Source organism: Echiichthys vipera, assembly GCF_963691815.1.
Source record: "Echiichthys vipera genome assembly, chromosome: 13".
Taxonomy (NCBI): Eukaryota; Metazoa; Chordata; class Actinopteri; order Perciformes; family Trachinidae; genus Echiichthys; species Echiichthys vipera.
Window position 1 is genome coordinate 23,622,870 of NC_139838.1, and position 23,333 is coordinate 23,646,202.

General features: G+C 43.7%; 1 protein-coding gene across 3 annotated transcripts in view; it reads left to right on the forward strand.

Annotated features, from left to right (window-relative positions):
* The window catches only part of hivep1 (HIVEP zinc finger 1), a 61,668-nt gene extending 42,007 nt beyond the window's left edge, over positions 1 to 19,661 (forward strand). For all 3 annotated transcript variants that reach the window (XM_083925610.1, XM_083925609.1, XM_083925608.1), the window contains exons 3-9: positions 6,173 to 6,226; positions 9,073 to 14,843; positions 15,020 to 15,150; positions 15,267 to 15,442; positions 16,334 to 16,435; positions 17,169 to 17,689; positions 17,981 to 19,661. In XM_083925610.1, coding sequence (XP_083781736.1) covers positions 6,173 to 6,226; positions 9,073 to 14,843; positions 15,020 to 15,150; positions 15,267 to 15,442; positions 16,334 to 16,435; positions 17,169 to 17,689; positions 17,981 to 19,105 — 7,880 coding nt within the window. In that variant the 3' untranslated portion in view covers positions 19,106 to 19,661. The remainder of the gene's footprint in view (positions 1 to 6,172; positions 6,227 to 9,072; positions 14,844 to 15,019; positions 15,151 to 15,266; positions 15,443 to 16,333; positions 16,436 to 17,168; positions 17,690 to 17,980) is intronic.
* The last annotated feature ends 3,672 nt before the right edge of the window (positions 19,662 to 23,333 follow it).

The window sequence follows — 23,333 nt, forward strand, 5'->3', positions numbered from 1 at the left end:
TCACAACCAGGAAGCTGATGTGGAAACTTCCACACACTTTTGCGCGTTAATACGTTCTGAAATAACATAAACTCAGATTTAAACAATTCATTGATTTACAGAAATGTCCTTGTTTAAACATTATTACGAAGAAGTCTTGAGTCTCCAGCCGTATCTGCACCCTCCCCTCTGTCTTTCATCTCTGTCTCTGTCCTTATGTGTCGATTATATTTGATAGAGCGAGCCACTCCGGCTAATGTGAGGCAGCAGAGGGAAGGAGGTCACTTTGCGCTCCCCTCTAAGCCAGCTGATGATGATGGACTGCAGGGTAATGGGACACTCTCGGTGTGGCGTGGCGTTGGGGGGGGGGGGGGGTGGCGGGGGATTCCTCTGCTCTGCATCATCATCTGTGCGAGAGAGCACTTCCTGTAGCCTCTTGTGAGTCTTTCAGTCTCTGCTCTCAGACCGGTTTGTCTCCCTCAAGGCCGTCTCTTTGTTACAGGCGTGTCCGTGAAGAGAGCGAACATGTCAGATGCTGACAGCAGCCATGATGGCCACTTATTGCATGGGTCAGCTGCTGACGGCTGCAGAAAAAGCTGCGTCTCCTCCGAAGGCCACAGGAAGAAAAAAAAGCTGAGAACAGATCAACAGACCTTCCTTTGTTAGATAATTCATGTTGTGTCACTTACCATTGTGTTTTGCACTTTACTAATTGTGTCTTGCACTTTGCTAATTGTGTCTCGTCTTTGTCTTGTCTAGTCTACGCATGGGAGAGGGAGACAATTTCCATTCCTTGTGTGTCTTGTTCATGTGAAGAATTGACAATAAAGCTGACTTTGACTCTGACTTAAAAGGTGACAGGGAATTCTGCAACGCTCGTGCATCTCACAGCTGTTGTTGTGACCATTACAGGAGGAGACGTCCTCGTTTAATAATAGTTATTGTCATGTAAGGCCCAGTGGTGTTTTTTGATACTGATGTTGAGTCACAGTCAAAGAAAAGGAATCGTAGCTTTTAGAGTTTGTTTTATAAAATGTAATAACACAAAAGAACCAATAAGTTAACGCAGCTCAGGATCAAGCTGCAAAATACTAATTAATAGATTATTTGGTCTATAAAATGTAAAAAAATGCCAATCACAAGTTCCCAGAGCAAATACACTTCAAACCCCAGAGAGATTTACGACAAATGAAGCTTTGAAGCAGTGAAGCTTTACCTTTGTAAGATTTATTTGTCTTGCAAATTAAATAATCAGCAAGTGTTGCAGGATTTAAGATGTCTATAAAATGAGCAGGGAGTTGTTGTAGAAGATGGAAGTCAAGTTTGCAAAGCGTGCTGTTTCAAAGTGACTGCAAAGGTTCGGACTCGAGGATAATCATCCACCCCTTTATGCTCAAGCCAACCCCAAAAACAACTGAACGTTACCAAGCGGGACCAAAACGGTTTAAACTGGGCAGGGGTAGTTCACATGTTACTGTTTACTTTCTGAATCTTGTGGTAGTTGCTGTAACTCCAGTTGAGTTCCTGCTGATCCATCTATTTTCAGTCAACAGTAGGCGGACATGTTTTATGTGCAGGCCCGAAGAATGTTTGTGTCTTTTTCCTTCCATAGTGTCGAATAATAAATTCCCTAATTTAATAATTGTTAAAAAAAATGAAGCTGTGATATTTCCTCTCACAATAATCGTGATATCTAAATCTCATATCATGACGTCCCTAGTTGCAGTCAACTATTTCATGTTTTTGATTAATCTGCTGGGCTGTACAATGTCAGACACACTCAGGAGGAGGAAAAGTCACCCTCAAGGTGATTTTTGTCCTCAAAGATATTCAGTTCACGATCACATAAGACAAAGAAAATCAAATCCTCACATGTGGTAGTTTGAACCTGACTGTGTGTTATTTCTGCTCCAAAAACAATTATGATGAATCAAACTAATTTCTGATTTATTGATTTATCGTCGTCGCTCTACATTCAGGTTTCCATCCGTTTATGTTAACGGAAAAATGTCCTTGTTAGTGATCATTGTGAGATTGCACCAACCACTGCGAGGGTGTGTTCGCTGTGTGCGTGTTTGTACACAGCCGGGCGTGTACAGCAGGCTGGTGGAGGTGCTCCACTTACATAATCTCCATCTCCCTCCCGCACAGTGACAGGGAAGAAGGGGGCAGCTGCCGACTCCCATCATGTCTCCTTCAGCTGAGGCATCTCTCTCTCTCTCCTCGTCCTCTCCAGACTCTGCTTTTGTTTGGTTTGTTACACCATGCGGTCCACATGCAGCTAGAGGTGCACGCACACGTCCACCTGCTGTCACCCTGTGCCTGTGTGTGGTATCAACAGCTCGCTCCTCCCTTTAACACTTAGTGCCGTTTGAAACATTAAATATGGTGAGACAAAGTGATCTGCTGCAGCATTCACATCGTGATCGCTGGTGGACGCCCATCTGCCCACACTGAGGTCCCCTGGCATTGTTCAGGCTTGTTGCTGGTATAGTGGCGTAGTGTCACGCATACTGATGACACCTCAACCCTTGCAGATGCTGTTTTTGCAAAGCAACTTGTCCTCCCTTCCCCCCCTTTAAAACCTACAGTATATCGTTGATTCTAGGAGGGAAACCCTGCGCTGAGCCATGTGAAACACGCGGACGCCGTGCATATGGACTCCGTGCAAAGCTGGCGTTGAGGGCTGCCATTTGGCATGTTGAGGCCCAGCAGGGCAGGCTGTCGAGCAAAATATGAATGTGTTGCACCCTTGCAGCGAGGGGTGGAGGGTGTGTGGAGCCTGGTGGTTATTCGTCAACCAACAGGCAGTAGGGGGCTCTCGGGGGGTGATCTGGTGCCAGGGAGATGCAGTTGTGCTGCTGCTCCATGTGGGCTGAAGTTACCACATTGCTGTAATATCATATTGTTATTCATTAGACAGGCAGGGGTCCAGTTCCACACTGACGTTTGGTTGATTAAGTCCGTTTTCCAGAGGCGAGTTGTCGCTGCAGCTCATTAGCATGTGTTTCTATCCGCTGCTACGTCTGCACTGATAACTGTCTGTGTGGCGCCTTGATGGAGGCGAGATGGGCCCTCCCACTGAGACACCCCTACCCCCACCCCCCAACCCCCGGTCAGAGCCGATGGGCTGCAAATTCACATCAGGTGGGCGTTGGGATCTAAAAGCGTGCACGTTTCCTGTGCGGTGACGTCACTTTGGCCCTCAGGGCGCAAACAATCACATTTCCCACTCGTCCTCAACAGCGCAGAGGGAGGAGTGGGCTGGAAGATGCAAGGAGGAGGGGGGAGTTGCATATAAGATTCGTGGTTGTCATGACAGCGACCAGCGAGGACACAGACTCCCTCGCCCACAAACTCCTGCTTAATTGACATGTACCCACCCACTCCTGCCCCTCCCAGCCTGATCCCTGCGTACCCTGCGATGTCACGTTGAACAGATCAAAGATCGTGAGTCGGCCACCTCGAGACTGAACCGCCGTCATCTGCATTTCAGATTCTGTCCCACGTTTGTAGGACTGCTGTCAAACAGGAGCGTCAGGTAGAAGAAGGAGGGAAACGGGACCAAACAGGAGGCGTATCAGATATAGATCAAACTCCTTTGTGATTTTAATAGGATGCATTATCACGGCCGCATGTTTAAGTTACATCAGAAGGGTGTATTGTCTCATATTCCAGTGAATTATTAAAGACAGTCAGATGCCTCACAGCCTTCTCTTGAATGTACTTTGCAGATTCTTGGTTGTTTTTGTGTTAACAGTCTGCAGCATGTTAAGTGTTCTTGAGTGTTTCTGTTTTGTGTAAGACCACAACAGTTTAGTCAAAGTGGGGTCTCTTTTGTGTTTAGCAACCTCAAAGTGGGTTTTTTATCCCTCAGATTTCGTGCATGTGTCCTGGTTTTCATCAACACGCAACATCTGTGTACATTCCTGTTGTTTTCCCGTGGTTACAGGACCATTACACAGATTTCAGATGGCAAGTCTCGAAGCCTTCACAGTGAAATATGTAGCGTAATATCACCGAGACCACCTCAGCAACCCCAACAGCCATAATGAGGGAAATATGAACAACCCTATAATCATTCCCCGCTGTCCTAATAGCTCGGGCACTGTGCATGGAATATTTTTGGGGCCTATTTTGAGGCCGCCCTGTCCCTTTCCGCTGATTTGGGTGTTTCCTTTTCTTTTCCATGCTCCAGAGCTTCTCTTCATGGGTGTCATGCATTCAGCATGAGGGGTCTTCTTTGTGGCTTGTTATGTAAGAAATGCAATCCGACCTATAATAGCTTACACTCTGGTCTCCTTCCATCCACAACCACTAATAAGATTTTTGTTGGGCAGTAATCACTTATGCCTCGGTTTGCCAGTGCGGTCTAATACAAGACATATGTATCAAGCTGTGCAAACAATGAAGCATACGCTATAAAAAAAAAAAAAATCTACCTCCGAATCATCCAACCACTAAAGTAAGCATTTATTATCTCAAATTGGTTTTGCAATAAAAGACATTTACTCGAGGAAGCTGTGAGGTCGAGCCGCGTTAACTGTGCGGGAAGCTTCGGGATCCTCTCTCTGTCACTGCCAGGAAAACACAACCTACCTGATTCCTTCTGTAGGAGGGCGTTCACATGCTCATTTATATGTCCTACCTTTCTGTCAGAGACGTAAACAAACACTCTGCCCCCTCTTCATGAGCCTCCGTTGCTGTGTTTCTGCTGGCAGGGTGCCTTTGTTTTGCTCCACGGCAGCACAGGGAGGGGTGGGGACGCATTATGTAATCTGTGGCGTGTGCCTGGAGAGATGGAGGGTGTGACTATAGTAACACACACACATATACAATGACATAATCTACTGACCTCTTCTGTGGCCCGCTCGCGCTCACCCCCTCCTCCGAGTATTCCCGGCATCGCGCTAAGATTTTTGAGAACCACAGAAGAACATCCTCTTTCACCCTCCATTAACGTTTGTGCAATCTAGGACAAAACTGTTCCCATTGGTCCTCGAGGAGTCCTCTCGCTCTGTAATGTCATATGCAGGGCACAGAAGCCACAGAGGGTTTATTTTTCCATCTAGTTTCCATGGTCATGGGAGGCAGAAACTCGCCGGGCTTCTCTGGTAAATGTCCGTTTTCCTCTGCGGTTAATGTGTTGCATGCACAGTTGCACTTAAACATGTAGAAGGATCATTGTTTATGTTTTTACTGACATGCACATAAAAACGAAGATTGGGTTAAGCTCATTTTCATGAGGATTTTGTGCTTTTTCACAGCCATGTGTTGCTCTGCTACAAGAAGGAACAGTTTACAGTAAACAGAACTGCGTTGTGGTGAGCAGAATATGTTGCACATAATAGAAAGTGAGGAGAAAAATGGGGAGACAATGAAAAAAGAAAAGCCTCAAATGTTGCACCAGATTTCCCCCAAAGAAATAAGAAAAACGAACTGTAAACTGTAAAAATGGACTTGAGCTTACACTGTTATTTCAATACCCGGGTATTAAACTAAAAAGATACTTCATTTAATTAAAACCTAATGAGCCTTGGACATGTGAACGTACACACTCCCACAGGCTGAGGTAGTGACCCTGCAGGAGCCTCTATTCCACTGTGTATAACCCATTCACGGCACACTGAGCCAGCATATATAATTAATATTGATTACAGTAACACACGGCGAACACTGCGTCACATCCCACACATCCATACGGTTAATACAGAAACAGGTTGGTCACCTGCTGGACTGTGGGTGACGATTGTGACGTGTGGAAGAACTTCCCGGAGGGGTGTAAATGGCGTCTAAATATGCAAATTGATCTTTGGGTTAGTGCTCGCTCTGTGATAATGAGAATGAACCCATCGTATTGACCTGTTTGCAAACTCGACCTGCGTATCATACACACTCACGTTGTCATTTTTATAAGTGGGTGTGCTTGCATGGTCGTGTTATTGTGTGTGCACTCAAGGCTTGCCCCACTTCATAATTACAGTAGTTTCCATAATGGAATCGCGCGCTCTCTCTCTCTCTCTCTCTCTCAGCTATGGAAGAATATCTGTTTTTCATTTGAAAGGGCTTCATCCTGCTGCAGCCGTGTGGGAAGCATCCCCAGTATCATTAGTTACATTCTGCGCTGCCTTCGCTGCGGAGCCCGAGTCCGTGTGCATCTGTGCTGAAAATGGTTTCTGTTCTTGTGTTGCAGATAAAATCGAAGAGGCACAGAAAGAGCTTAAAGACCCCAAAGTCTCCAAGAAAGGTACGGCATGTTTTATCAAGACTTTGAATGAGAAGGAAATACTATTTTTTTTTAAATGAATAAGTGAAACGTTTTCTCTTTCATTTGAATACAAATATTTTTGTAGGATTTTTTTTTTGTTCACCACTTTTAGTGAAGTCTAAAATGAATAAAATGTTTTTCACTAAAAGCAAACATTAATGTTATTCACTTGTCTGGAATAAAAGGTGTTTTTTGTGTTTGTTAGTGGTGCAAAAAATATGTATTGTGTGTTTGTCATTGCAGTATTGGTTTATCATAATTGTCCTTTATTTAGCTGTCGTTTAATTGAATTTCTGATTTATTTATTATGTCCTTTTAAGGAATGCTGTATTTACATGCAAATGGAGATAATGATAATATTTTGTAACTATTTGCTGCATAGCATCTGGATCTTTGCAGCAGATTTCACACTTCAGTAAAACTATTTGCAGTGTAAAAGTTTTATTTGCTTTTACACTGCTGAGTGAATATTTTACCGTAATAATAATAATATTAATATTTAATATTGGGTCTGAATATGCAATGAACTGCCATAATTGTAATTGAAAATCCACATTCTGCAGAAATGATTACACTGCAGTTAAATATTTTGCTGCAAAGGAAAGAAATCTTTTTCAATAAAATGTTTTATCACTTTGTCTTTTATACATTTGATATATATACAGACAGTAATCTTGACATATAGAGAACACTGTGCTGCAGTAACACAACGTCAATGTCATTATGACACACAAGAGAAACATTTCTTTTGTTAAGTGCGTTGTTAGGTAACTACATTCAAGCAGAAAAGCCAGTTTGTCAGAGCTGAAGCAGCTTCATCGTCTCCGTTTAAGCTGAGCTTAACTCATCACTGCAACATTGTCCCTTTTAAAAAAAAAAACACCCAGCTTATTTGCAGGACATGCAAGCTTTGATTGAATCATCCGCTGTAATTGAGATCGGGTGGGGACACTAAATAAGAATATCTCAATCCCGCTCTCTAGGTACAGCAGGTACCGGTGTCCGTGTCAAAGGTTAATCCCTCTGACAGCCGCCTCTTAAAAAGACGTTAATTATGTCGGCCGTTCTTTCACATCGGATCATTCAGGCACTCTTTGTTGTACATTAAGAATCACAAGCTTTATATGGTAATGTAGTAATTGGAGAGCAGAGGAAATATATATATATATATGAGACAAACCCTGTGCTGATTGGATGATTTTAATTTTTATCCAACTTTAGTTTCCACTGCTTTTTGTAACAATAAAAGTCACAGCTAAAGACAAACCGTGACAAATGTTGTTTTGGGAAGTTATTTTGTTATGATGGAAAGTTGTGGTGAAGTCAAGGAGTCTCTTTTGTCAAGTTGAAAGTAGAACTAATCCTTCTCCCGTGTCTTTCAGCAGCAGTGGATACAAATGTGTTTCTCTGTTGGGCGAGTTATTGAAAATCACAGGGTTTTAGCTTCGAGAGCGTGTCACGTTGCTTGTGTGCCACTTTAAAACGGTTGCATGTTTGTGTGGAGAATGGATTGACTTATGTAAAGGCGAGGCGTTCCTTAATCTAATTATACTGGAGACCTTGAAGGAACCCTGACCTCATCTTGGGAAATACCTACACAAGCCAGGAAACTGTGACCGGGCACTGCTAATCTTATGCAACATGTCCTTAAAAACATATGCCTGACTCACTGCTGCAGGGCCAGCTCGACAAATTATGTGACACCATGGTTTGGGTGCGCCCTTTTAAAAACAAGGTAGCTTTATTATTGGAATGCAGTTTTGAAAGCACTTACATTTTCTGATCAGCCAAGCCTCCGTGTGTCAACGATCTGAAAAGCAAGAAGGGAAAACAATATTGTTTACTTATGCAATGAAGCGTGGGCCTCTGGGGCATTAGTCACACAGCAAATAAATAAAAGTAAGGGGGATGTTGGTAAATAAGAGAATACATCTCCATCCGATTTCAACAAAAGACGTTATTGATAAATCTACAGAGAAAAGATGTTTCAGAATTGAAATGCGGAAGGTTACGCTCTTTATCTTTAAGTTACAACACTTAAGGAGCTGTAGAGTAAAATATTTTGCTTTATAAAACATCCATTAATGTTAAACATTGATTATGTAAGTGTGTTGCACTATAATAACTCTGTATGTTCATCAGCATTAAATCGCTGGTTTCCAGAATGACTGTTCGGCTGTATTACAAAGCAGATCAAACTAGAATAATCCTTTTTTCTTTAGTCTGAGAGTTCAGCTGTGTGAAGCACGGATAGACACCGGAGTTTACACGGCTTAAACAGAGTAGAATTAATATTAAACAGTCTAGTTTACTGCTCACTATTGTGAAAACTTAAGGTGGTCTAAATAGGAGGCACTACATACAGTACATAATAATAAAGAATACTGTAGATATTGAAATACTCGTTTGCTTTTATGGAAAGAAATATGTTTGCAGAAAAGGTTATAAAACATCTGTGTCTTATAGATGCAAATAAAATAAAAATAATAATAATAAAATGAAATAATACTCATTTTTAAAAAGCAGTTGTATAAATGACTTGTCAAAAACACAAGACCAAGTGTCATATCTGGGTATTGTTGTGCTCTCTCTGCAAATATGCACTTTTTAAAAAAACCAAATGAATAAAACTCTGATCAATAAATTAAATAAATTTTCCTAGAATTCTCTGCACACTGTAGTTCTTAGTTAAGTGCTATTACTCTCATAAGCCAATTAGGAACATTAGGAATTAGGACATATAGTTGCCCATATGATAGAGTCAGAGAGCTAAGAAACGTTTGGATGGTGGTGTTGTACCAACTGTGCTTTTCTGTCTCCCACAGGGATATCTGAAAGCAGTCGGAGAAATGCAGATAACATTAAAGGCCTGAAGAGGAAAAAGGTTGTTGCAGAGAATCGTCTCGAGAAAATTCCCAAATCTCCGGTGAAGAAGCCCCTGCAGGTGAAAACATCATCCAAGGAAACCACGACTTCTTCTTCTTCTTGCTGCTCCTCCTCCAACAGTCCCTCCCACAATCCTTCAACATCACCCAGTGGGAATAGAGACGTACAATATGCCCAACCTGTTGCAGCGTCCCCTCACAAGGGGTCACCTTCCACCGACGCTGAAAGGCTGAAACAAGAAGAAACGTCTTCTAGGCCACCATCGCTTGAGCCCACTGATGGTGAGGAGGGCTCGTTGATTAAAGTGTCTAAGCCCAAAGATAGCAAAAGCGGAGACTCAGAGGGAGGTCCTTACCACAGCAGTGCTCCACTTGATGTTCTACTTAAGGCCATGGAGCCTGACTTTAGTACACTGGCTGAAAGGAAACACTCCTTGCAGGTCACAGCCATTGGAAAACCAGCCCCCGCCCTTAATGCTCAATCTAGTGGTGAATTAATAACAATGCCAGCTGTCAACGTTGGTCTCCAGAACCAACCTTCCCATATGCAGACTTATTATATTGACAAGCAAGGCAACTTTATTGGCATTGCAGCACCACTACAGGGAAATGTGCAGACGTCTACACAGGGTACCCCCATGCAGTCCTCATCGCATTTTTTGCCTGTTGCTTCAAATCCAGAAAAGCCAAGCTTGCACATGAGCTTCAATACTGGACCATCTGCTATAACCCATGCACCGGTTCCCTCAGGCTCAAACGCTTTGCCACAAAGCCAACCACCAGTTGTGCACACATGCCAGTCCATCTCAGCAAGTGTTCCCAGCACCATTCAGGTCCCAGTAACACCTGGCAGCAACCAAGTTCAGGTGACCACTGTAATGAATTTTGGTGCCGATCAGGCTTCCAAGGACCAAAAGCCTAAGAAGCCCGGAAAGTACGTTTGTGAATACTGCAGTCGGGCATGTGCAAAACCTAGCGTGCTGCTCAAACACATCAGGTCACACACAGGAGAAAGGCCGTACCCCTGCGTTACTTGTGGCTTCTCATTCAAAACCAAGAGCAACTTGTACAAGCACAAGAAATCACATGCTCATGCTATAAAACTGGGTCTTATTGCGCGTTCTGAATCTGGAGGTGGATCGCTCTCTCAAGAATCTGACAAAGCCCTAGGAACACATTCAGAGGTGGAGGAGAGCGGGGACAGTGATGAGGATGGTAGTACTGCTGACTTGGACCCTGATTCATCGCAGAGCAGTGTGGCAGCTTTGTCTGAACATAGTTTACAGAGTGCAGGTACAACCCAAGCAAGCCAAGGGGAAGTGGACTCATCAGCTGTGTTTGAGTCAATTAAACCAGCCCCAGGTCAGAGGGCGCATGAGCCCAAAGTGACAGCTGCACTCCCAAAAGTTGTTGTGTACCCAGTTAATGTCTCTCCTCTGAGGGCAGATAGCCCGAGAGTTACGTGTTCAGCACCTGAGCAAGCAGCTGCACAACGGCAACGAGAGTTCCAGACTGCCAACATGAGATCAAGCATCACAGTCCTGTCGTCCCTTAAAGAGGTGGATGGTACAAATCCCTCACTAGACACAGTGAGCGAAGATGAGGACCAACAGTGCAAGTCTCCACTGTTAGGTGGACATGCACAGCTTCAGAGGCAACAAGCAACAGACTTTTCCCAACAGCAGCAGGTTAAGTGTCTACTTAGTCCTCGCAGTTTGGGAAGTACAGATTCTGGCTACTTCTCACGTTCTGAAAGTGCTGATCAGGCAATGAGTCCACCCAGCCCATTTGTTAAGATAACTCCACCAGTGGACATTGACTTTGTAAAGAATACCCTTCCCAATGTCCCTCCTGTGGTTGCCACAGTAATGCATGTAGCAGCTGAGCAAAAGCCACGAGCCACAGAAGGACAGATGCGTCCACCTTTAGAAGCCAAAGCACTCTCTCTGGAAGAACGAATTTCAAAGTTGATATCTGATAATGAGGCAGTAGTTGACAACAAGCAGCTGGACAGTGTAAAGCCAAGGAGGACATCTCTCTCAAGGAGAGGTAGCATAGACTCCCCTAAATCATACATATTTAAAGACTCTTTTCAGTTTGATCTTAAACCAATGGGACGAAGGTCAAGTTCCAGCTCAGACATCCCCAAGTCCCCATTCACTCCTACAGATAAATCAAAGCCTGTATTTCTTCTCTCTGTACCTTCTCAATACCCGCCAATGGATTGTTTGCCAATAACAAGAAGTAACTCTATGCCTACTACACCAGGACACTCTGCTCTTCCCCTTAACGTTGCTCCCCTCCCCTACCCTCTGCGAATTTGTCAGTCATTTGATGACAAAATTAGTTCCTTTAATGATGATGTTTTTTCATCAGCCCCATCAACCCCAAATCCAGCCATACATTCTCGTACCCTAGTCAGACAAGCAGCAGTAGAGGACTTTTCCACAAGCGAGGGGCATGGCCTCCCTAGTGTTCGCTCCATGGATGAAGGCTATCATGGTCCAACTAGTTCCACAGAGCTGATGCAACGAAGCCGATCTTTTGAGCACAGTCAGGACAGGAACAGAAAGCCTCAGCAGAATAAAGGCACAATGTATGAGTGTGAAACATGTCGTAATCGGTACAGAAAGTTAGAGAATTTTGAAACTCACAAGAAATTCTATTGCTCTGAGCTTCATGGCCCAAAAAACAAGCCAATTACAGTGAAAGAAACTGATCAGGATGTTTTTCATGTTAATGTAATGCAGAACATAGTTCCTAGATCAGCTAGTGGCCCAGGAATACTTGACCAACAGACATCAATTAGAAAGAGAAGGAAAATGAAAAGTGTTGGAGATGAGGATGATCAATCTCCTACTGACACAATTCCACCTTGTTCAGTTAGTTTTGAGCTACCAACTGCTCAGGCAAGTCGGACTTTTTCTCAGCATGCTGTAATAGTAGACATACAGCCCAAAAACAATCAGTCAAAGCTACCTCAGATTCAGCTAGTAGCAAGAGGTATTAATACTTCAGATTCCAGACTGTCACCGATACGAGAGACCCAGATCAGCACCTCAACTAAAGGAGATTTGCAAAGGCAAGGCAGTGGTACTTCAGTCATTAGACACACCAACTCTCTCAGCAGACCCAATTCATTTGAGACCGAATCTATAGACAGGGCCTCTCCTGTTGATATTTTGGAGAAGGATCCCCTCAACAAACTCAAATCAGATGCAATAGTAAATGTCTCAACTGACAGTTACCATGAAAAAATGTCCCAACCCAAGAGTTCTGACTACAGAAAACAAAGGAAGGAACAATGCACCGATGGCACAGTAGCAGCTATTGATGAAAACTCCACTCCTGTCCATCAGTCTCGCTTGGTTCGTCAAAACAATATCCAGGTTCCTGAGATTCTGGTCACGGAAGAACCCGACAGAGACCATGAAACGCAGTCAACGGAGCCAGTAGATAAGCCTGCAGATCAGTTCAACTGGCCTCAGAGGAGTGAGAGTTTGTCAAAGTTACCAGCAGAGAAACTTCCGCCAAAAAAGAAAAGAATTCGTCTAGCTCAAATGGACCACTCTTCAGGTGAATCCAGTTTTGAGTCCAGCCTCTCACGGAGCCTCAGCAGGGATAGTAGTCTTTCTCGTTGTTCCAGCATCTCAGCCTCCTTCGAAAGAGATGAGACATCGAGGTCAGAGAGTCCCTCTAGAGGGGAGTGTGTCAGCAAAGTTCCAGAGCCTCAAGGTTTGCCAACAGCCTTCAACACCCTCGGTGTGCCTGGAATGATGAGGCGTGCTGCATCTGAACAGATTACCTGTACTCAACCCTCTGTGGAGATTTCATGTGACTACCGTAGCAAGTCCTTTGACTGTGGCAATGTATCTCCCAGCAGATCTTTGTCACCTGCTGGCCAGCCAAAAAGTGGACAAACCTCCCAAGTTGCCCCGGTGCCGCTAATTGAAAGGAGGCGGGGGCCATTAGTTCGCCAAATGTCTTTAAAGATAGGCCCAGAGAGTCAGCCACCAGTTCGGAAAGCTGTCATACCTCTAGATAAACCCCCCATTACAAATGTTAGCTCTTTAACTCAGAATAGATCCCAGCAGATTCACATTGCCAATAGGCGCACCATGGCTCAGCCTTTTATCCTGCATACTGGAGAAGCACCTTTGCAAAAGAATGAGCAAATAGTGCAAAGCATTCATTTGGGTAGCCCAACTCAGCAGCCTCAAGTACATGGCCTTCCACACCCTTGGCATCAAACATCAAGGGTTCAAGTATGCCAAAAGTTACAAAAACCACTGAGCCAGATCTTAGTTTGTCGCGAGAATGTCCAAAACAAACCAGCTGACTCTGAAGAAAAGAAATGTTTTGTGCCCAAATACCAACTGCAGTGTCCTGCTCTGAGAGCAAGCCAAACATTTTCATTCTCCAACACACGGGGAACTCAGATAGCCTTGCCAGTTTTAACAATACCTATTGCCAATCCACTTTTGAGCATTTCAAAATCATCAGATGGACTCCAAAATGTATATGTTGGTCAACCCAATCAACAGACCTCTGAGATTAAGACACAGACTGTTGTTTTTTCAGGAGAACAGCAAAGGGACACATTTGATCAGACTCAAGCTGGTGCTGTACCATTGCCACAGATCCTCATAACTCATGAGCAGATGCACCCTGCTTCCTCTGTGTCCAATAAAAATACCCTCTCTTCCACTCACAGTGCAGAGAGTGATACTCATGCTGTACTAACTGCAAAGAAGGATGTGACTCAAATTCAAACAGTTGGCACTCATAACCATGCTGGAGAACGAGCACCTTCTCTTGGGTCTTTACATTGCTCACAGAAACTGGCATCAGTGACTCTATGCCCACAACAGGAACCCACTGCCTCAAGTAAACGAATGCTGTCACCTGCCAACAGCTTGGACATCTACATGGAAAAGCACCAAAAACGGGCTAAGGATGAGCACGGTGTGGCCTGTCTCACTGACGGGAGATCAGTCAATTATCTTAATTCAAAGATGTCAGAGGTTACCCGGCAGCGGAAGCTAACACTTGTTAGGCAGGTTTGCACGACTGAACCAGTGGACAGTCCCATTGAAACTGAGGCCCCACCTCTGCCACAGGTTAAAACAGATGGAGAGAAGGACTCACAGGCCACCGATGATGTTAAGCCTATGTCACCTGACAGTACTGGGCTGAATAAAGACACAAGCACTGTTATTCATGAGGAGGCAGGCCCTGCCCTGAATACTACACCTGGCAGCCATGGCACCTCCCTGCCAGCTAATAGTACTCTGAAGCCCCAGGAGAAAGCTGAAGAACAGAGATGGACTCCCGCCAAATCTCCTATTAGGCCCTCCAGTTTCCACGGCGGTCAGGTGAAATTGACCTCATCTGTGTCTGTGGTTAACACAAAAGACAGTCATCGCCTATCTTTTCCAAGCCTGAAGACCGCCACCACTTTCACATGGTGTTTCTTGATGAAGAGGAAACCTCTTCATGTTCCACAGACTGACCTGAAGACTTCAGCATATGCTGTGTGGACCGTCAGCCCCAATAACCATAACCCTCTTGGGTTACCCACCAAGGTGGTCATGTCTCTGTTTGACTCCAAGCAAAGCTCCAAGAAAATACACTACACCTCAGCCATAAGAACCACCGGGAAATCTGACATCTTGTCTTACACAGGCAAGCTGAAAGACGTCATGCCCAGGGTAAGAACGAATGCAAAGTTTGATTGTTTGGAATGTCTCTCTGCTGCCTTGTTTATTACATTTTTCTTGTATATATATATATATATATATATATATATATATATATATATATATATATATATATACACACACATTATCAAATCAATACATAGATTAACCACTTCTTCTTTCTGTAGGTGCCAATAACCCAAAAGTCTCTATCAGTTGAAACCCGAAAAGTGCAACCAGAACCTCAGGCAAGCAATGAGTCAGACAAGGATGGGGCATCGAAAACAGAACCAAGACGGGTCAAAATATTCGATGGCGGGTATGATTGAAAACTATCCATTCAGTAAATATTCCAATTATAAATCTTTATTTGTTTGGTTTTACGTGTTTACTCCTATCTCACGTGTTCCTCACGGTTCTATTGCTACTCCACAGATACAAATCTAATGAGGAGTACATTTACGTGCGTGGGCGGGGACGTGGTAAATACATCTGCGAGGAATGTGGGATTCGCTGCAAGAAGCCGAGCATGCTACGCAAACACATCCGCACCCACTCCGATGTCCGGCCATACCACTGTGTCCACTGCAACTTTTCCTTCAAGACAAAAGGTCAGTAGTTGATCAGCTTTCAGAGCTACAGATCTAAAGCCACTGCTCCTTTATATGATAGAGATGCTTTAATCCATTTTCACATCAACCAAGAAATTTGAACTTGTTGATTCATTTTCTGTCTTAAGTGCAGTTAAGAGGTGTGAGAGGCTCGGGACTTTCGAATACTTTTTTTCAATTTTTTAAGATCCTTTAAATTCAAATGAGCTTTATTGGTATGAATGTTCAAGTTACATTGTCAGATATTAAACGCATGTAATCACCAGACACATTTATTACAGAGCTTGTTTTTCTTAGTGTGTAACAACAGTCAGCGTATTTTACAGCTAATATTGCACAATGACACATAAATAAGGCAGTTTCTGGAAGAAAACCTCCCTCACATACTGATATATCACAGAGTAGAGTAGGAAGTGAAATTGTATTTTTATTGGTTTTTAATTTAACCTTTTCTATCATCATATTCATCATTTGTGGTTCTAGATGTACGGATGCATATACACCATGATGAAGATAGTACGACAACATTGATCTTACATCTGAACATACAATTAGTTTTCATCCCAATTTACATCACAGACGGTATATTTCAATAAGCTTAAACTGCTACAGTACAACTCCTTCCTGTTATAAAATGAAAGATGTTCTTTCGCCATCTCTTAAACCAAGACGGTATGATTCACCCTTCTTTATCGAACTTGCCTACCCACGCCAAACTGCAGAACAGTACTCTGTCAGAGCAACCCACATTCATTTAAAAATGTCTTTATCAGTTACTCACCCTTTGCGTACAGCTTGCCCAAAGACCGCATTTCTCTTACATAAACTCCTTCTGTGCTATTGTTCAATCTCTACCCACCTGTAAGACCTCGCTGCATATCTCTCTTGCAGGAAATCTGACCAAGCACATGAAATCCAAAGCCCACAGTAAGAAATGCATGGAGATGGGGGTTCCTGCAGGTCTCATTGAGGATCAGGATGCAGAGGATTCAGGTACAGTGCTTCATCTCGCAGCCAAAGCCTACAGAGAAAAACAGAAGGATTCTTGTTTGCTCAAAGCGTATCAAACTAAATGTAAATTAAGGGGTTTATTTACAGTTCCAAAGTGACTTGTTTAGTACAAATAGGTCTTGTTTACCCTATTTGTGCTTTGCTTTCGAACTACAGGATTGCCCCTCTTTAAATAGTTCTGTTCATGAGATATAAAACCCAGATTGTCCTTGCTTGTGCTCTGTTGCTATGTTGATCAATAGCTTTGCCATGGTCTAATTAGAAATTCTAAATGCAGCTTCTTCCTCTGTTAACTCAAAGCGCATGTGGGCGCCGTGCACAGCGTTTAGAAAGAGGAAATTGCTGCGTCCAATTTTAGAAGAGAGAGAGAGAGAGAGAGTGAAGCTGCCTGAAAGCATTCTACGGTCCTAGTCTCTTTGGAGCATATTTGTTTTTCCTCCTCTGCCTGTGATGGAGCTCAGGGGCGTATGGTGGTCGAGGGTGAGAAACACTGCAGAAGCAGCGGCGGCACAACACATCCCTGAATTACTTAGTGGAGGATTTTCTCACTGTGTGAAAGAAAGCTACATGAAAATAGAAGACCTTTAATGAATGAAAGAGGGTCAATACTTCTAAAGAGCTTATATATATATATTTTCATACCACCTCGGATGAGTCATATGTTCTGCAGAATGCCAAAAATAGACTTCCTTCTTACTTATTTTCTCGTCTGCAGGAGACCGGAGTCAGGTGAGCAGTGCTGACCGCCAAGATTCAGATGGTGACGACTCGGACGGTGCTGATGATGAGGAGAACGACGACAATGAGGAGGAAGAGGAGGATAGCCAGGCAGAGTCTGGCCTGTCAACCAACCCTTCTGTCTCTGCCAGCCCTCAGCATATCCCTTCCAAAGAGGCTGAAGTCCCTCCTAGCGCCCTCCTAGCCCAGATGTCCATCAGCTCCCTAACTCTCTCCCAGCCTCCAGCTCCTGAATGCCACACCTCAGACTCTGTCCCCATGATGAGCCCTGTGTCCCTGAGCAAGCAGATATCTATCTCTGGGCTCTGCTACAGCTCAATGCCCCTCTCTTACTCTCCTCCGCCTGTTGCTACCACATCAGACTCCTACACCTCAGACACAGAGTCAGTGCATATGATGAGCCCAGTGTCACCGTGCAGGCAGATGTCCATCGACTACCCTGACTTTGATGTGCCCCCTAGTCCCCCAGTGCCATGCAAGGGCTCCAAGCTAGGCCAGGTGAGACCCATGTATTCTCATTGTGTCTCTCTCCACTCCTCCCTGCCCACATCCCTTCTTTCCTATCCATACCCTTACTTTGAATCCTGCATGCGAGGCACTCCCACCAAGCTCCTGTGAATGCTCTGAAAAGAAAGGTGAATAGTCTAATTGATTCTGATTAGGCTTGGTGGATTGATCCAAATACACTTTCACGTAAACCTCTTAACATTTTTAGGATTGTGCCACAGTTAAGTCTAGAAATAAGACTAAATGTGCATTTTTTTTAAAAATTTTTCTCCCTTTTGACAGGACACCTCCTCTGCCCCGCATGCTGTGGCAACCAGCGATTCGGGCGTACCAGTGGACCGAAGCACTCAGACTTCCTCTTACGCCCCTCAAGGTCTCATGCACTTTCCCCCACAGGGTCTATCCCAGACACCAGGAACAGAGACCCAGACGCACCTGTTCAGTCACCTGCCTCTGCACTCCCAGCAGCCCTCTCGCTCCGCTTACAGCATGGTCCCAGTTGGCGGGATCCAGCTAGTACCCGCTGGCCTGGCAGCTTACTCCACCTTTGTACCAATCCAGGCTGGGCCCGTCCAGCTAACCATCCCAGCAGTGAGCGTCATTCACAGAAACACAAGCCCGTTACCAGCTTCCAACACTCCACCCCATCCAGAGGGGTTGCAAACCCAGCCGCTTGTGGTCCAGGATCCAGTCAGTAGTGTTGTGCCCTGTTACCCGTTAGGGCAGGTCACTGGTCTGCAGGCTCAAACATTGCAATCAGTAGGTCTGGAGACACTAAACCTCATGGGGTTGACCAACACAGGCCTGGCATCCACCCAGCTGCTGCATCAGCAAGGGCTTACCCTTAATGCCACCCTCGGGCTGCAAGTTTTGGCTACCAACCCCACCTCCCAAAGCAGCTCCGGCCCCCAGACACACGTCCCAGGTCTGCAGATACTTAACATCGCCTTGCCTGCCATCATTCCTTCTCTCAGCCCTCTCTCCAGCCTTAGTCCTCTCCCTGGGTTCTCAGAGAGGCAGGGGAGTCCTGAAGCGCCGGGAGTACAGCCATCTCAAAGTGATCATGGGCGTGGTTCTTTGCGGAGCTGCGTGTCTGCTTCCCCGCCCGCCCCTTTTAAGGTCAACAGCTGTCCAGAGGTAACCTTAGGCAGCAGGGCTAGCCCCGGAGGTAGCAGCAGAGCAGAGCTCACACATACTGTCGAGAGGCAAGAAAGCGATAAATCCCCACAGCAGCGTCGATCACCAGCTCCTGAGAGGAGAGCAGACGGTGCGAAAGAGTCACCGGTTGAGGGAGCGAGCGATCCTGCACTTCCAAGGCCACCGCCAGTGACCAGCTGGCAGAAGGTAACCGGTGACTATAACGAGGTATCCAGTGATGATGAAGACAGACTGGTCATTGCCACCTAAAAACCCCACACGGAAAAAGCTCTTCTTCTTCTCTTTTTGTAGTTCTTGTCACTTTGTAAGACTGAAAACACTTTTCAGGGGGTTTGTTTTGTTGCAAATCACCTTTCAAAGCACAGATGCTGACATTCATATTGTATGTGCAATCATATAATTATAATAATGACCAATCATTTTATTTTCACTTTTTTTTGTCAGCTCCAGACAAATTTATTTTTTTTGTATATGTTGTATAGACAATTGTGCCTTTTATGGAGTTTCTTGTTTAGGAACCTGTACATAATTCCTTCTAAATTCAGTAGTTGCTTGTGTTTATTTACAAAAAAAATAGAAGTTAAGAGAGGCATAAAAATGGAGGATATCAATTTTATTTTGGAGGATTTGTCATTCGTAAATTTATGGAAATATAAATGTTGTACTGGTATATGTACATTTCTATGGATTATGGGGCAATGTTTCTGTGTACAGATATCGTGTTCAACTATTTATTATAATCCATCTAGTGCCCATTTTGATTCATAAGTCCATAGGTATGTGCATTATGGTAGCTTTACATTGCTGTATCAATATTATTAACTGTATCAGTAAAACATTTGTTTACAAACATAAAAGTGGTCTTGCTGTATTTTTTGTCAGTGATGCACTGACACTGAAGGACATTAGATACTTATCAGGAATAGGGGTACTTAGCTGGACATTGATTACATGATGGGGTATTTGTTCATACACTTCAAAAGGTGGGGGTCATTAGATACTCTAGAGTATTCTTTCATGATTGAGTAGTCTTTCATACACTTCTAGGATCCTTACCTAGACATGATTGAGTATTCCTTCATAAACCGTTCATACACTTCTAGGATCCTTACCTAGAAGACATGATTAAGTATTCTTTCATACACTTCGGTTGAACATTCGTTCATGTTGAGATGCTTATCCCGGGGTTTAGGGTGGAGGGACTGGGGCTGATCCCAGCTGACTTTGGGCTTGTGGCGAGGTACACCCCGGTCATCATGCCAGTGTAGCGCACGGCTCACACAACCATTAACACCTACTGGCAACATCTTTAGGGTAGTCAACCTAACACGGTTAGATCTTTGGAGACAACAGGAGAGCCCAGGGTCGGGATGCGAACCTGTAACCTTCTAGCTTTGAGGCGACAGTGCTGACCATTACACCACTGAGGCCCCAGTGGCTCTATTTTATAGATCTTTTAAATATCAGGATACAGCAACGGAGAATCCTTAAATCCATCTAACAACAGCAATGGAAGAAGAAGAATGACTTTAATTATCCCGTAGCGGGGAAATTTAATCTTTTCACTCTTAATATTATGACACAATAAACACGGGCCAAACTACGCACGTAGACAGGACCTATACATGCAATTAAGGAGAGATGTCAAAGCTGAGGGGATTTGAACCAGCAATCCTATGGTTCCCAGCCTAGTCACCTATGGACTGAGCTACTGCCAATCCAAGAAGTCATAATTGACAAAAGCACTTGATCAAGAGGAAACCCCCTGAAATTAAAAGGTAATTTACCAAACAACTTGAGGAACAAAAGGAAGTTCATGTAAAATCATGGCAAAAATTGACAGCTTGCAAAAAGCATCTGGTTACATTGCAAATAGTGGCCTCTCACGAGTCTGGTCTGTCGCACACCGTTGCTTTATTTTGGCTGGAGTTAGCCATTTTTGTGGACAACTCACCTGACGTAGAAGTGGGATTGGAAAAATATTTTTGTTTTATTAATAAATCACATGCTGGCTAAATTGGCACTCAGTAATCAACACTTTGAGACCCCCTGCTACAAAAGGGTGACAGAGATCCTCCAGACGGAATGCTCAGGAGATAACCTTGTGATCCTCTCATCTTCACAATGATAAAATGAGTAGTATCGATCAATAAGTTAGTGTATTTGATTATTTACACCTACAGAATGGTCTCAGAGGACCAAACAAAGCAATCTGGCCTCGACCGGGTAAACTCCTCTCTCATCTTAAGAGGCTCCATAGTGATATCCTCCTCGTTCCACACCATCCAGAAGGTGACTCATCCATCTACAGTATAGTATAAAAACCCATCATTTTTGCAGGGCTGAGTGAAACTCAAGGGTGGAAGCTATAGCAAAGCAAACAGAGACCCCTAGAGGTTATAATGTGCTAGTGCTTGGAAAACAATACTGCAGCCTGATGGAGCAAAGAAGAGCCCACTACACAGACGACGTGATCCAACCGCCTAAACGTTAGTGTCGCGCCTGCAGCACTGCTCTGGGATGTTGTTTCTGTCTCCTCCTGCCATTAGCACGAGCTGTTCCCCCGACCGGTGGAAACTCTCAACACCGGCCTCTGATTAGGGGCCTCGGAGCTGCAGCATGTCAGGATAGTTTACCTAAGACTTTTCCATTTTGAGCGCACACACACACACGCACACAAACAAGGTACATTTTCCACCGCTGTGTCTCTGAACTGATTTAGGGAAATGAAGTACCCTCTCGGTTTCCATCTTATTACAATTGGTGGTGGAGGGAAACCATTAGATTAACAGCCACTCTGGAGCCTGGTTTGGACTTTCCATAATCATTAATTTATTATTAAATAAACCACACCAGCGGAGCACAAGTTACAGCATCAACAGGACCTTATACTAACATGCAAAGGGATGATGCAATGATTTTTATACATGCAAACATCTGTATTTCAGGCAATGCTGATGATATAGAAATACCTGCTGAAATGTTTAATCTCAAGCATGAATCCTGCTCAAAAACGACAGATAAAGATGTTTGCACTGGTTATGTAATGTGGGGTGTAGTGTCTGATGTAACACTATAATGCTATATTCTTATAGGGACAGAGAATGAAGGACATTAAACTTTATTTCCTTTTCAGTCCTCCAGTTCACATCATGGGCTAAAGGGCAAAACCCCCTCCTACCAGGCACCAACTTGTCTGCAGTTAACTGGATCTCAAAGTTCAGTCTTTAATATGTGACTACATCGCTGCTTCAGAAGGGGCTGATGTATCAATTTAGTCAACGTTTTATTCTATTTCCACTTATGAATGAATGAATGAATGAATGAATGAATGAAAGCTTTATTTCAAACACATGAAAAATAAATTACACTTGAAGCACTAGTCATTAAAAACCATTTGTATGTTTGAAAGAGGAGCAGGAAGAAGCATTAGGTTATTAATTCCTACCCCTTCTCCACTTAGTATCTAGTACTGTAGGTTTTCTTACTTCCTGTGTTTCCTGTTTGTTGTGTTTTTTGTTTTTTTAATAACAAAACAAACAATCACCAACAAACAACACAATAACCGCTTGTGTGAAAATGTGAGAAATGACAAGTATGGCAAATTTGTGAGAACCCTGGGGTTTGTCAGACCCCTCTTCTTCCCCTGTACCTTGTAAACACCGGCCGTTGTTTGAATTCGCTCGTGGTCGGACATCGTCTGAGCTCCTCCGCTCGTCTGTTCCACACTTTCACTCCACATACTGAAATGCAAAAGGTTTTTAAAGTTGAGCATGCACACAGATGTTTTAGATTCAGTAAACATTTGATGGTACTCTTTCCAAAAGGCACGACTAACAAAAGACACCATCGTGATGTTAATCCAGTTTGCTTTTGACCCTTTTATTTTAATCCCATAAGAAAATGCAGCGGTGGAAAGTAACTCACATACTGCACTGATACTTGGGAGGTACTTGTATGTCACATGAGTACTTCTGCTACTTTATACTTCTACTCCGCTACAATTAAGAGGCAGATAATGTTCTTTTGACTCGGATTTACTTTCTGTACTTTATATCGTTTGATGCTACTACTTTTTTACTTGAATATTGGGCTTTTTACCTGTAACAGAGTATTTCTACACTGTAGTTCTGATGATTTCACTGAGGCTATGTCAACTTTTTCCACTACTAACGGAAATAAACAAGTTTAAATGAAAACTTTGGACGGTATCACTAAATCTGATAATGATATGGGAACAGGCTGTTTTGATACTTGAACATTTATAATCAGTATGTCACACTGAGCCTGTTATTGAGAGGACATGTTTAATCCTTTACATAAAGAACAACATCTACTAATACCATTGTTTAGTGTATATTTCCAGTTGTAGTTCCGTCTCTATTCTAATTTTGCATTTTACTATTATTCATGGATTTAATTGTACTGTATGTTATTTCTTACCTTTCTCCTCCCTGGTCTCATTTGTCATATTAAA